Below are 14,065 nucleotides of genomic sequence, written 5' to 3'. Positions count from 1 at the left end.
GGGGCTTTTCACAGTAACTTCACTGAAGCCTACTCGTGACAATAAGCGATTTTCATTTCATTTTCATTTTAATTAAGACGCTAATTGAAATGATGAAGCGCAGTTCTGTTGTGATACTTGGATTGCATACTTCCTAGAAGTGCAGAGTGAAGGACAGCACGGTGGCGCAGTGGTTAGCACTGCTGCCTCACGGCGCTGAGGTCCCAGGTTCAATCCCAGCCCCGGGTCATAGAACATAGAACATAGAAAATACAGCACAGAACAGGCCCTTCGGCCCACGATGTTGTGCCGAACCTTTGTCCTAGATTAATCATAGATTATCATTGAATTTACAGTGCAGGAGGCCATTCGGCCCATTGAGTCTGCACCGGCTCCTGGAAAGAGCACCCTACCCAAACTCAACACCTCCACCCAACACCAAGGGCAATTTTGGACATTAAGGGCAATTTATCATTGGCCAATTCACCTAACCTGCACATCTTTGGACTGTGGGAGGAAACCGGAGCACCCGGAGGAAACCCACGCAGACACGGGGAGGACGTGCAGACTCCGCACAGACAGTGACCCAAGCCGGAATCGAACCTGGGACCCTGGAGCTGTGAAGCAACTGTGCTATCCACAATGCTACCGTGCTGCCCTTAAGAACAAATAAATCTACACTATATCATTTTACTGTAATCCATGTACCTATCCACTGTCTGGAGTTTGCACATTCTCCCCATGTCTCACCCCCACAACCCAAAGATGTGCAGGGTAGGTGGATTGGACATGCTAAAATTGCCCTTTAATTGGGAAAAAGAATTGGATACTCTAAATTGAAAAAAAAGGGGGAAAAAAAGAAATGCAGAGTGATCAGATTGAACGTTTTTTTTAAAAATCAAAGAGATTGATCGGATAGTCAAATGGAAGAATCCAGGACATGAGGACAGAACTTTAAACTGATAACAAAGCCAGAAAATAAGCTTTTCATGTGAATTAATTGCTGAATTACGGAGTGCAAAACACGAGAAGGGCCAGGATGCAAAAATAATGGAAGTATTTAAAAGGGATATTTATACGTGAAAATATTGAGAATGAGAAGGGAATTGGAATAAAGATGATGGAACTGTCATGCTTAACTGGAATTGCAGCATAGGCTCAAATGAACTGTACCTAGTTTTATGTTCCAACTCTGAAATATTTCAACTATCATTTTTATGAATTGTTTTTCCACGTTAACTTTTTCCTCTGCACTCCTGGTGGCACAGAATCCTTGCTGGGATATGGTGCTTTGGCCAGTCCTAAGTGGCCATTATAAATGAGGGAGCTTGGACATGGAACACTAATTCATCTGCAGCTTTAGGATTCCCACCCTATGTCCATGAGCAAACACATTTAGAGAGGGCTACTGGACAGTAATTAGCAGCAGGATATTCCTCCCTAATCCACAATTGTAGTAACACAGGAATTTGGAACAGAAAAAAGGAGGCAATTCAGCCCTTGGAGCCTACTCTGCCATTCAATCAGATCATGGCTGATCTCTTCCTGGTCTCAAATCCACCTCCCTGTGTATTTCCCATATTCCTTCAACCCATTTTTAAAAATCAGAAATATATATATCTCTTTCTTGAAACCATTTAATGATTTAAGAGTTTAATTTAATGATTCAGACTCAATCACACTGATGAATTCAGCTAACAACACACATTGGGATCAAACCCGTGACCCTCCTGATCTAAACGTTTCAGTTTGCTAAGTGAACCCACTGAACTCTGGAGAAACTTTAACATTTGAATTAATTAAAGTTTAACTTGGAACCACTTCAGTGCCAACAGAGGCAGGCAGTGGCCAGTGTGTCAGTGAATGTAGTTATGAGTTTATTTTCACAGAAAGATAAAGAGACCCAACAATGCCATTCAGCTCTGCCAGTCCCGCTCTGCTGTGAGGAGATACTGGCCTCAAACCACCACCCGTCATATAACAAGACATACTCTCTGCTGTCCTGCTACTGCATGGATATGGCACCATTTCAGATTGGATTTGTGTCAAGTGCAGTTAGGACCTGGCATAACCTCCCTTGCATTCTGTTGGTGGATTCAAAACACATTACATTGCGGAAACGAGCCAAATGGCCTCCATAAATAAAAGGAAAACTTACACCACACCCACAGTCAGACTCTGTTGAACAATCATATCATTGGTTAAAGAAAAATATTCACTTCGGTCTATCTGACTTATTAAGTCAATAATATATACGTGTCAATGGCTCAATTAATGACCACAGTTCATTAACAGAGATCACCTACCCTGGTTTGGGCGTCCTCTTCCTCCCAAAGTGTAAAGCCAGCACACAATACTTCACTCCTGACAAGGTCCTCAGTTGGCGGGGCTGCAGGGAGACTGACCGATCGGAGCGCTATCAGATATGGATCTCTAGAAAGTAAGTTTACAAATGCAGACTGAATACTTTGATTAATGCTGAATTATATCATTGTGGGGGTGACAAATTGGGACATTTCACTCATATATTGATCTTTTAAAGCCAACATGAAGAATTAACATGACATAAGTTGGCAATGTTAGATTAAAAGTTCTAACACTATAACATAGATTTCCTGCTCTGCTATTAAAACCAGCCAGTGTATGGTGTTTGGGGAACTTGTGCCCATCACAAGCTGTGTCCTGGTTCCAGTCTGAATGTCACTTGCATTACCTGGGCAGACTGTCTGGCCCTCCACCAGGGAGTCTGCTTAAAAGGCCAGGGGAGATTGGTTGTGACATGCCTTGGAGATCTGCTGCAGAACAATTCGACAGGTGGCCATTTTCAAAAGTTTAATTTTTGTTTTTAAAATAATTGTTTGCATTTAATATTACAATTCAACACCTAAACAATCAACACCTATAATGACATTATAATAATTGGGATTTTGTAACTAATTACTGCGGCTAACAAAATGCGAACTATTGTTAAAGGTACAGGCTGACCTGATTTGACTGTGGGAAAGGACAGAGTGATGTGTCCAAAGAAAAATCTGCCAACATGTCAGATGCACAATTCCCCACATCCCCAAAAAAGGGGAGGTCAGGAATAGGTCACAAAAGCTGCATGTTCTGAGATGTAAGCAACCTGGGTATAACAGAGGGAAAAATGCAGAAGTTCACAGGCACTTTACAGGTTTGGGAAGTCACAAGACTTTAACAGCTGTTGTGATGAATAAACTCAGGCACAGGTGGTTTATGTACTAGTTGTATACATTGTAGGATAAAAGAGAAAATCTAGAAATATCAACTGCGGCCATATATATTGCTGATGAAAGTTAATAAAGAAAAATAGGAACAAAGAAACTAACGGGCCTAGGACCAGCACAAGTAGGCCCAAGGCAACCCTATACATAGTGTTGGGCCTCAGTAATATCAGATACAGACCTGCCAGATGTCCTTGGCTCACCATGGAAAACTACCTGAACTTTTGGGCTGCTGCAGCCCTAGCACATACATCTTTTGTGGGGGAAGCAGTCAGGAGAGGGAACAAGTGTGGTATCCCACAGCAGCCCATGATTTAAATGTGGAGCCACGGGACGCACCAACCAGCTCTAAATTCAAGTAAATATTTTTTTTAACATATCATTTTAGTAGCAGGTGGGCTGCATGTAGACCTGTTTTCCTGAAGATCAAGATGGCACAGAGTAATGGGAGTGCAAGTTTTTGACAGCATTGGTTGCAGCATTTGGGCACAATGGTCCAGATTTTATAGTCAGTGATGAAGCTACGGTGCTGGCCATCCACTGCACTTTCAAATGGATACTCACTGTCATCAAGCATTTTTGATCCAGGGCAGAACCCTCTTCAGGGGATCTGTGAGCTGGACAACGGGTTGACGAATCCACACTGAGCCCTATGGGTTTTCAATCAGGAATTGCAGTAGGTCGCCTTACTGCCACTGAACCAAAAGTTCTGGGTTCAATTCCCACTCTAGGACTTGGTGAGCAAGGAAGGTACATGCATAACACAGCCAAACAGGTTGAATAATAACTTGTAAATCCTTTCAACATATCCCAATGGCAGGAGGTAAAAGTGGGAGAGATTCCTGATCAGCCATGTCATGGAAAGAAATTGAAACCATCACAATCCACAGCTCCAGGCTACTACATGAATGCAAAGTGCATGTTGGGGAGTCGATTGGCTGGATGGCCAGTGTGAGTCACATTGATGCCAACAGGATGGGAGTCAATTCCCTTTCTGGCTGGGGTGAATTTGGGATCAGCCTCCTTGCCCCACCCATGGTAAAGGTTGTGGCATTGTGGGCCGGGCCTGCCTTTGGGCAGGGAGCTGAAGAAGAAGAAACTAGGGATTATAAATTAGATTTAAATCATGTCCAGAAAGCAAAATAAAGATTTGGAAAGAAACATGGGATTAAGATAGAGAGTGGGAGAGATCAAAGAGGTAGACAGAAAAGGTTAAATGACAATTTAATGTTTTGAAAAATCCAACAATTAATTTCTTAAGAAATGAAAAGTCACACTTGTAAGTTTAAATTTTCAGAGACAACCTTCACCATGGGTGGGGCAAGGAGGCTGATTGTTTGGCATTCGTCATCACTTATGGCATTGAAAATTCACTTATACCTGAATGCATCAGTTTTTGTTGTTTTTTTGGTGTGTTTAGTGGGCAAGTCTCCCAATTTAGTGGCCTACAGTGATTTCAATACTGAGTCTATCAGTAAGGTACTGTTGAAGTGCAACCTGTGCAGCAGCAATGTAGTCCAGACAACAACTTTCAGATTTCAAAGTTTAACTGTGCATGCAGATATTGTGGAAGTTGCTGTCCAATGTGCCCACAATAATGGTGAGGGCTATTAGCCTCACTGTTCGTCCCAATGCAAAATCCAGGCCATTGTTATTTGCGGAGAGAAGACTTGGCAGCTGGCTAGGAAGGCATTTGAGGAATGAAACATAATGGTGATGTGAGATGTGACTATGCATTCAGCTACAGAAAGCTGGACAGTCATATCAATAATGTGCTGCTGGACATCTTCTTGGTTGACATGTACAGCAGAATGCAAGTCATGTTGTAGAAATTAAAATAACATGAACGTGCGAAAATCTCAAAAAATCTGCTGTTCCTGGGAGAAGGAATTAAAAAAAGAAATGTAGCTACTTAAGCACGTCAAAAACGAGGTGAAGCAGACTCACGGGTGATGCTGATAAGAGGAAATCATGGGTTTGAGCTGGGGAGGATGTATGCGAGGTTCCGGGGATGGGAGGAGATAGAGGTGAAGGAGATGAAGGATTTGTTTTTGGATGGGCAGTTTACAAGCTTGGAGGAGTTGGGGGTGAGGTTTGGGTTCCAGCGTGAGGAGGGCTTCAGATACATGCAGGTGCGGAACTTCACAAGAAAGGTCTTCCCAAACATTCCGGTGGCACCGTCCTCTTTGTTGCTGGAGGAGGTGCTGTCGGTGATGGGGCTGGAGGGTGGGGTCGATTCAGCGGTAGGATCATGGAGGAGGATCATGTGTCCATGGAAGGGATTAATGGGCTGTGGGAAGAGGAGCTGGGAATGGTGTTGGAGGAGGGAGTATGGTGCAAGATGCTACGGAGGGTTAATGCCTCAACCTCGTGCGCGAGGCTGGGGTTGAATCAATTAAAAATAGTGCACAGGGCGCACTTAACGAAAGCGAAGATGAGCTGGCTGTTTGAGTGGGTGGAGGATAGCTGCGAACGATGTGGGATGGCCCAGTTAATCATGTTCATATGTTTTGGTCCTGCCCGAAGTTGGAGAAATTTTGGGGGTCGTTTTTTAGCACCATGTCAGAGGTCTTACACGTAGATTTGGAGCCTGGTTCCATGGAGAGCATATTCGAGGTGTCAATCATGCTGGTGTTGCAGATGGGTGCAGCGGCAGGTGTCTTAGCCTTCACCTTGCTGATCGCTCGTAGGCAGGTCCTGTTGGGGTGGAGCTCAGCTTCTCCCCCCGTGCCTCGGCCTGGCTGGGGAATCTAATAAGAGTTCCTGAACTTGGAAAAGGTGAAATTTGCTCTGAGAGGGGGCAGATGAGGAGTTCCACCAGAGATGGGGTTTGTTTATCTTACACTTTGGATGTCTGGCTAGCGTCAAGGGGTTGGGTTTGTGTTTGTTCTTTGCAAAAATGTTAAAATATGGAAACTGTGAATAAAAATATATATTTTAAAAACTTGAAGTGAGATTACCCATCAGCACAAGGCACTCTACGAGACGCCAACAAAACAAAGTCTTGAAAGTTGCTCCCCTTGCTGTGAGTAGGGCCGATCACATGATAGATAACATCATCCTCATCCACCTTTTGTATCAACTCAAATTTCCTTGGAAGAAACATAAAAGGATTAAAGATGGTGAGGATTTGTGTGCTTTTCTGTGTGCATGTTACGAACACACTTTGAAACAGCAGTATTCATCAGGCAAAATCCAGTTTTTACAGATTTGAAGTGAAACACTTAAATCCGAGATTTTTTAACCTCACATTCTTACTACTTTTTTTTATTCGTTCATGTGGGTGTTGCTGGCTGGGCCAATATTTATTGCTCATCCCAAAGAGCACTGCTGTGGATCTGGAGACACATGTAGGCCAGACCAGGTAAGGACGACAGATTTCCTTCCCTGGACATTAGTGAACCAGATGGGTTTTACAACAATCGACAATGGTTTCATGGTCATGATTAGACTTGTAATTCCAGATTTTTGTTGAATTCAAATTTCACCATCTGCCGCAGTGAGATTTGAACCTGGTTCCCACTGAGCATTACCGAGTCTCTGGATTTCTAGTCCACCGACATTACCACTACTCCACTGCCTCCTCCCCCCATTCCTGGTGGTTTGAATCACTTCCCGCCATTACCTTAAAGGTCTCCCAAAGAAAGATTCTTATTTCCTTTACAGAATCTTCCAGAAGAGGAAGAGGTTATTCAGTCGCAATTGCTCTCTGAAGAAACTGTCCATTGTGTTTCATTCCCCCTGCCCCTTCCCTATTCCTAATAAATCGCTTTTTCAAAACTGGAATGGATTTTGCTCCTATCTCGGCTTCTGGTCCTAACAACCTCTAGCAAAATTATTTCTCCTGACATCTGGTTTAGGGCTGGTTCAACTCAGTGGGCTAGACAGCTGGTTTGTGATGCAGAACAAGGCCAGCAGCGCGGGTTCAATTCCCGTACCAGCTTACCCGAACAGGCACCGGAATGGGGCGACTAGGGGCTTTTCACAGTAACTTCATACTTGTGACAATAAAAGGGTATTATTATTATCTTTCTTTGTTGCTGATGTTAATTATTCAATGCCCCAAATTTCTTTATGAAAACTCACAAGGGTATAATAAATTCACTTCTCAAAGTTGCTCGAGGAGCGATGTGCGGCACGGTAGCACAGTGGGTAGCACTGTTGCTTCTCAACGTAGGATACCAGGTTCGATTCCTGGCTTGGGTCACTGTCTGTGCGGAGTCTGCATGTTATCCCCGTGTCTATGTGGGTTTCCTCCACGTGCTCTGGTTTCCTCCCACAAGTCCCGAAAGACGTGCTGTTAGGTAATCTGGACATTCTGAATTCTCCCTCAGTGCACCCGAAAAGGTGCTGGAGTGTGGCGACTAGGGGATTTTTACAGTAACTTCATTGCAGTGTTAATGTATGCCTACTTGTGACAATAAAGATTATTATATGTGTATGGATTTTCAAAGGGCATTTGATACAGTGCTTTACAACAGACGTGAGAGACAAAGTCTAGCTCACGGAATGAAAGGGAAAATAGGCACATGATTAAGAAATTGACTGAGTGACGCAAAGCAGAGTAGTGATAAATGGTTATTTTCAGATTGGAGGAAGGTTTGTAGTGGAGTTCCACAGGAGTCAGTGTGGGGACTTTTACTTTTCTTATTAATGACCAAGACTGTGGTGTTCAGGGCATGATTTCAAAATTTGCAGTCGATACGAAGATTGGAAACTTTGTCAACTGTGATGAGGATAGTCTAGAACCTCAAAAATCCATAGACATTTTGGTGGAATGGGGAGGCAAGTAGCAGATGACGTTCAATGCAGAGATGTGTGAGGTGATTCATTATGGCAGGAAGAATATGCAGAGACAGTATAAAATAAAGGGAGAAACTCTAAAGGAGGTGCAGAAACTGAGGGACCTCAGTATAAATATATAGATATATAATATATATATACACACATAAGCCATCGAAGATGGCAGGGCATTAACAGAACAGTTAATAAAGCATATTGTATCTTAGGTTTTATTAATGGGGCTTCAAATATATGAGTAAGGGGGTCATGCTGAGTTTGTAAAAACAGCTAGGAGCAGGATCAGGCAATTCAGCCCCTCGAGCCCGCCCCACCATTCAATACGATCATGGCTGATCTCTTGGCTAAAATGGATAACCTCGCACGTTAAACTCCAGCAGCCAAATTTTGGCTCACTAACCTAACCGATCCATATCCAATTTGCAAATTTCTTATTTCCTCGTTGCAACTTAACATCCCACCTATTTTAGTGTCATCTGCAAATTTGGCTGTAGTACCTTCTATCCCTACATCCAAGTCATTAATATATATTGTAAATAGTTGGGGCCCCACTAGTTACATCTTGCCAACCAGAAAATGACCCATTTATCCCAACTCTCTACCTTCTGTCGGTTAGCCAGTCTTCTATCCAAGCGAATAAATGACCCCTAATTCCATGTGATCTTACTTTGTGTATTAACCTTTTGTGGGGCATTTATCAAATGTCCTCTGAAAGTCCAGATATACTACATCTACAGGATCCCCATTATCCACTTGGCTTGTTACGTCTTCGAAGAACTGTAGCAACTTAGGCAAACACGATTTACCCTTCATAAAACCATGCTGACTCTGATGGATTGCGTTTTGACTTTCTAAATGTCCTGTCATTACTCACTTAATAATGGATTCTAACAATTTCCCAACAACAAATGTTAAACAAAATGGTCTAGAGTTTCCTATTTTTTGCCTCCCTCCTTTTTTGAATAAGGGCATTACATTAGCATTTTTCCAATCGACTGGAACCTTTCCCACATTCAGGGAATTTGGGAATATTATAACCAATGGATTCACCATCTCCATTGCCATTTCCTTTAAGACCCTAGGATGTACGCCATCAGGCCCTGGGGGGCTTGTCTGCCTTCAATTCCGATAGTCTGATTACTACTTTTTCCCCATTGATGATGATTGCTCCAAGTTCCTCCCTTTCTATTACATCTGCATTACCTGTTACTATTGGGATGGCAATGGTACCCTCCAAGGTGAAAATAGGCAAAATATTGATTTAGTTTCGCCACCATTTCTGTGTTCCCCACTATTAATTCCCAGACACAGCCTCGAAGGGTCCAACAATCACTTTAGCTACTCTCTTTCCTTTTATATACTTACAAGAGCTTTTGCTATCCTTTTTTATATTGTGCGCTAATTTTCTTTCATAATTTATTTTTGTTCTTTTTATTACTTTTTTAGTAACCCTTTGTTGATCTTCAAATGTTTCCTAATCTTCCTGCCTTTGCAATATGGTATGCCTTAGATTTTGTCTTTATGTTGTCTTTAACTTCGTTGCTTAGCCATGGATGTTTTCTCCTCCTCTTACACTCTTTCTTCCTCTCTGGAATATATTTTAGTTGAGAGGAATTGGATATTTCCATAAGCAACTGCCACTGCTCACCAACTGTCCTACCTTTCGGTCCTCCTGTCCAGCCCACCTGTCCCTAATTAGCCCATATGCCGATGTAATTACCTTTGTTTAACTCCAGAACACTAGTTTGAGACTCCAGTTTCTCACCTTCAAACTGAATTTGTCTATCATGCTATGATAACTCTTCTCTAGAGGATCATAGGAACATAGGAATTAGACGCAGAAGAAGACTATTTGAGCCTACTTCGCCATTCAATCAGATCATGCCTGATCTCTTCCTGGTCTCAAATACACCTGCCTACCTGTTCCCCATATCCCTTTAACCAATTTTTAAAATCAGAAATATATCTATCTCCTTCTTGAAACCATTGAATGACGCAGACTCCACTGCACTATGGGACAGCAAGTTTCACAAATTCACCAACCTCTGTGAGAAGTAGTTCCTCCTCATCTCAGTTCTATATCTACTGCCTCTCAACCTATATCTGTGACCTCTTGTTCTAGATTGCCCCACAAGGGGGAACAATTGGTCTACGTTTACTTTATCAAACCCTGGGTGGCACAGTGGTTAGCCCTGCTGCCTCACAACTGTTTGACCCCAGCCCTGAGTCACTGTCCGTGTGGAATTTGCACCTTCTCCCTGTCTTTGTGTGGGTGTCACCCCCACAACCCAAAGATGTGTAAGGTAGGTGAATTGGCCCCTTAATTGGAAAAAAGAATTGGGCACTCTAAATTTATTTTTAAAAATAAAATTTAAAAAAATAAACTTTATCAATCCCTTTTAGTATTTTATAAACCTCGATCAGGTCCCCTCTCATCCTTCGAAACTCCAGCGAGTATAAGCCCAAACTGTTTAATCTCTCCTCATACTTCAACCATTTCATCCCCGGAATCAATCTGGTGAACCTCCTCTGAACTGCCTCCAATGCCACCACATCCTTCCTCAAATAAGGAGACCAAAACTGGACACAATACTCCAGATGTGGTCTTACCAACACCCTATACAATTGAAACAATACTTCTCTACTTTTGCAACAAACACTAACATTCCATTTGGCTTTTTAATCATTTGTCTTTTTAATTACATGCTGTATCTGTGTACCAACTTTCTGTGATTCATGAATAAAGACACCCAGATCCCTCTGCCCAGATGCATTTTGAATCTGCTTTCCATTTGGATAATAATTTACCTTTCTATTTTTCTGGCCAAAATGGAGAATCTCACACTTATCCACATTAAATGCCAGCTGCCAAATTTTGGCCCAATTTCCTAGCTTATCTATATCCATCTGTAAAATCTTTATCTCCTCTTCACTGATGCTTTCCCACCTATTTTAGTATCATCCGCAAATTTTGCTATGTTACACTCTGTCCCTGCTTGCAGATCATTTATATAGATTGAGGTCCGAGACGGACCCCTGCGGCACCCCGCCAGTTACAGTTCGCCAGCCAGAGAAGGACTCATTTATCATGACCCTCTGCTTTCTTTTAGTCAGCCAATCCTCAATCCAATCTAGTACTCTACCCCCAGTCCCCTGCGATCTCACCTTCTGGATCAGTCTTTTATGCAACACCTTGTCAAACATTTTCTGAATGTCTAGATATACCACATCCACAGGTTCCCCATTATCCACCTTGCTGGTTACGTCCTCAAAGATCTCAAACAAGTTTGTCAAGCATGATTCAACCTTCATTAAACCATGCTGACACTGGTGGATTGAGCTTTGTCTTTCCAAATGTTCAGTCATCACCTCCTTAATGATTGATTCCAGCAATGTCCCCACCTTGAGGTCAAGCTAACCGGTCTATAGTTTCCTACTTTTTGCCTCTCTCCCTTTTAGTGTGTTCCAATCCACTGGGACTCTTCCAGAATCCAGGGAATTCTGAAATACCATAAACAATGCAACCACTATCTCCGCTGCTACCCCCCTTAATGCCCTAGGGCACAGGCCATCAGGTCCCGGAGACTTATCTACCTTTAATCCCATTAGTTTATTCAATACCGTCTCCCTAGTGATGGTTATTGCACCAAGTTCTCGCATTAACTGCAGTTTTTGGAAAATGTTTATTATCCTCTACCGTGAAGACAGAGGCAAAATATTGGTTCAGTGCCTCCACCATCTCTGTGTTCCCCATTATTACCTCACCAGTATTGTCCTTTAAACCTTAACTGTGATCTTTAACTTTGAGGTCATTAATTAATCCCTCCTCATTACATAATACCAAACCCAGACTAGCCTGCTCCCTGGTTGGTTCCAGAACATATTTCTCCAACAAACAATCTCGAATACATTTAATGAACTTTCCCTCGAGGCTACCCATACTAATTTGATTAATTCACTCTATATAAATATTAAAATCTGCCACGATTATTGTCGTAACTTTCTTACAAGCCTCCAACGGGCAGCACGGTAGCACAGTGGTTAGCACTGTTGCTTCACAGCGCCAGGGTCCCAGGTTCGATTCCTGGCTTACATCACTGTCTGTGCGGAGTCTGCACATTCTCCCCGTGTCTGCGTGGGTTTCCTCTGGGTGCACCGGTTCCCTCCCACAAGTCCCGAAAGACGTGCTGTTAGGAAATGTGGACATTCTGAATTCTCCCTCCATATACCCGAGCAGGCGCCGGAATGTGGCGACTAGGGGCTTTTCACGGTAACTTCATTGCAGTGTTAATGTAAGCCTACTTGTGTCACTAATAAAGATTATTTTAAAAATATTTCATGGTTTATACTGTGTCTGCGGAACTACGGTTTTGGGACCTAGCAATTACAAAGAACAAAGAACAAAGAAATGTACAGCACAGGAACAGGCCCTTCGGCCCTCCAAGCCCGTGCCGACCATACTGCCCGACTAAACTACAATCTTCTACACTTCCTGGGTCCGTATCCTTCTATTCCCATCCTATTCATATATTTGTCAAGATGCCCCTTAAATGTCCCTATCGTCCCTGCTTCCACTACCTCCTCCGGTAGTGAGTTCCAGGCACCCACTACCCTCTGCGTAAAAAACTTGCCTCGTACATCTACTCTAAAACTTGCCCCTCTCACCTTAAACCTATGCCCCCTAGTAATTGACCCCTCTACCCTGGGGAAAAGCCTCTGACTATCCACTCTGTCTATGCCCCTCATAATTTTGTATACCTCTATCAGGTCGCCCCTCAACCTCCTTCGTTCCAGTGAGAACAAACCGAGTTTATTCAACCTCTCCTCATAGCTAATGCCCTCCATACCAGGCAACATTCTGGTAAATCTCTTCTGCACCCTCTCTAAAGCCTCCACATCCTTCTGGTAGTGTGGCGACCAGAATTGAACACTATACTCCAAGTGTGGCCTAACTAAGGTTCTATACAGCTGCAACATGACTTGCCAATTCTTATAATCAATGCCCCGGCCAATGAAGGCAAGCATGCCGTATGCCTTCTTGACTACCTTCTCCACCTGTGTTGCCCCTTTCAATGACCTGTGGACCTGTACTCCTAGATCTCTTTGACTTTCAATACTCTTGAGGGTTCTACCATTCACTGTATATTCCCTACCTGCATTAGCCCTTCCAAAATGCATTACCTCACATTTGTCCAGATTAAACTCCATCTGCCATCTCTCCGCCCAAGTCTTCAGACAATCTAAATCCTGCTGTATCCTCAGACAGTCCTCATCGCTATCCGCAATTCCACCAACCTTTGTGCCGTCTGCAAACTTACTAATCAGACCAGTTCCATTTTCCTCCAAATCATTTATATATACTACAAAGAGCAAAGGTCCCAGCACTGATCCCTGTGGAACACCACTGGTCACAGCCCTCCAATTAGAAAAGCATCCCTCCATTGCTACCCTCTGCCTTCTATGGCCTAGCCAGTTCTGTATCCACCTTGCCAGTTCACCCCTGATCCCGTGTGACTTCACCTTTTGTACTAGTCTACCATGAGGGACCTTGTCAAAGGCCTTACTGAAGTCCATATAGACAACATCTACTGCCCTACCTGCATCAATCATCTTAGTGACCCCCTCGAAAAACTCTATCAAGTTAGTGAGACATGACCTCCCCTTCACAAAACCGTGCTGCCTCTCACTAATACGTCCATTTGCTTCCAAATGGGAGTAGATCCTGTCTCGAAGAATTCTCTCCAGTAATTTCCCTACCACTGAAGTAAGGCTCAAAGAACAAAGAACAAAGAAATGTACAGCACAGGCCTGTAGTTCCCGGGATTATCCTTGCTACCCTTCTTAAACAGAGGAACAACATTGGCTATTCTCCAGTCCTCCGGGACATCCCCTGAAGACAGCGAGGATCCAAATATTTGTGTCAAGGCCTCAGCAATTTCCTCTCCAGCCTCCTTCAGTATTCTGGGGTAGATCCCATCAGGCCCTGGGGACTTATCTACCTTCATATTTTTTAAGACACCCAACACCTCATCTTTTTGGAT

General features: G+C 43.2%; 1 protein-coding gene across 4 annotated transcripts in view; it reads right to left on the bottom strand.

Moving 5' to 3' along the window:
• Positions 1-14,065, bottom strand: part of acot11a (acyl-CoA thioesterase 11a) — a 180,501-nt gene that overhangs the window by 6,572 nt on the left and 159,864 nt on the right. For all 4 annotated transcript variants that reach the window (XM_072511357.1, XM_072511355.1, XM_072511358.1 and 1 more), the window contains 2 exons: positions 6,185-6,316; positions 2,286-2,412 (listed from right to left, as the gene is read on the bottom strand). In XM_072511357.1, the coding sequence (XP_072367458.1) occupies positions 2,286-2,412; positions 6,185-6,316 (259 nt within the window). The remainder of the gene's footprint in view (positions 1-2,285; positions 2,413-6,184; positions 6,317-14,065) is intronic.

Source organism: Scyliorhinus torazame, chromosome 7 (genome assembly GCF_047496885.1).
Source record: "Scyliorhinus torazame isolate Kashiwa2021f chromosome 7, sScyTor2.1, whole genome shotgun sequence".
Classification (NCBI taxonomy): domain Eukaryota; kingdom Metazoa; phylum Chordata; class Chondrichthyes; order Carcharhiniformes; family Scyliorhinidae; genus Scyliorhinus; species Scyliorhinus torazame.
Note: the sequence above shows the minus strand (reverse complement) of the source record. Positions and strands in the feature narration are given on the sequence as shown.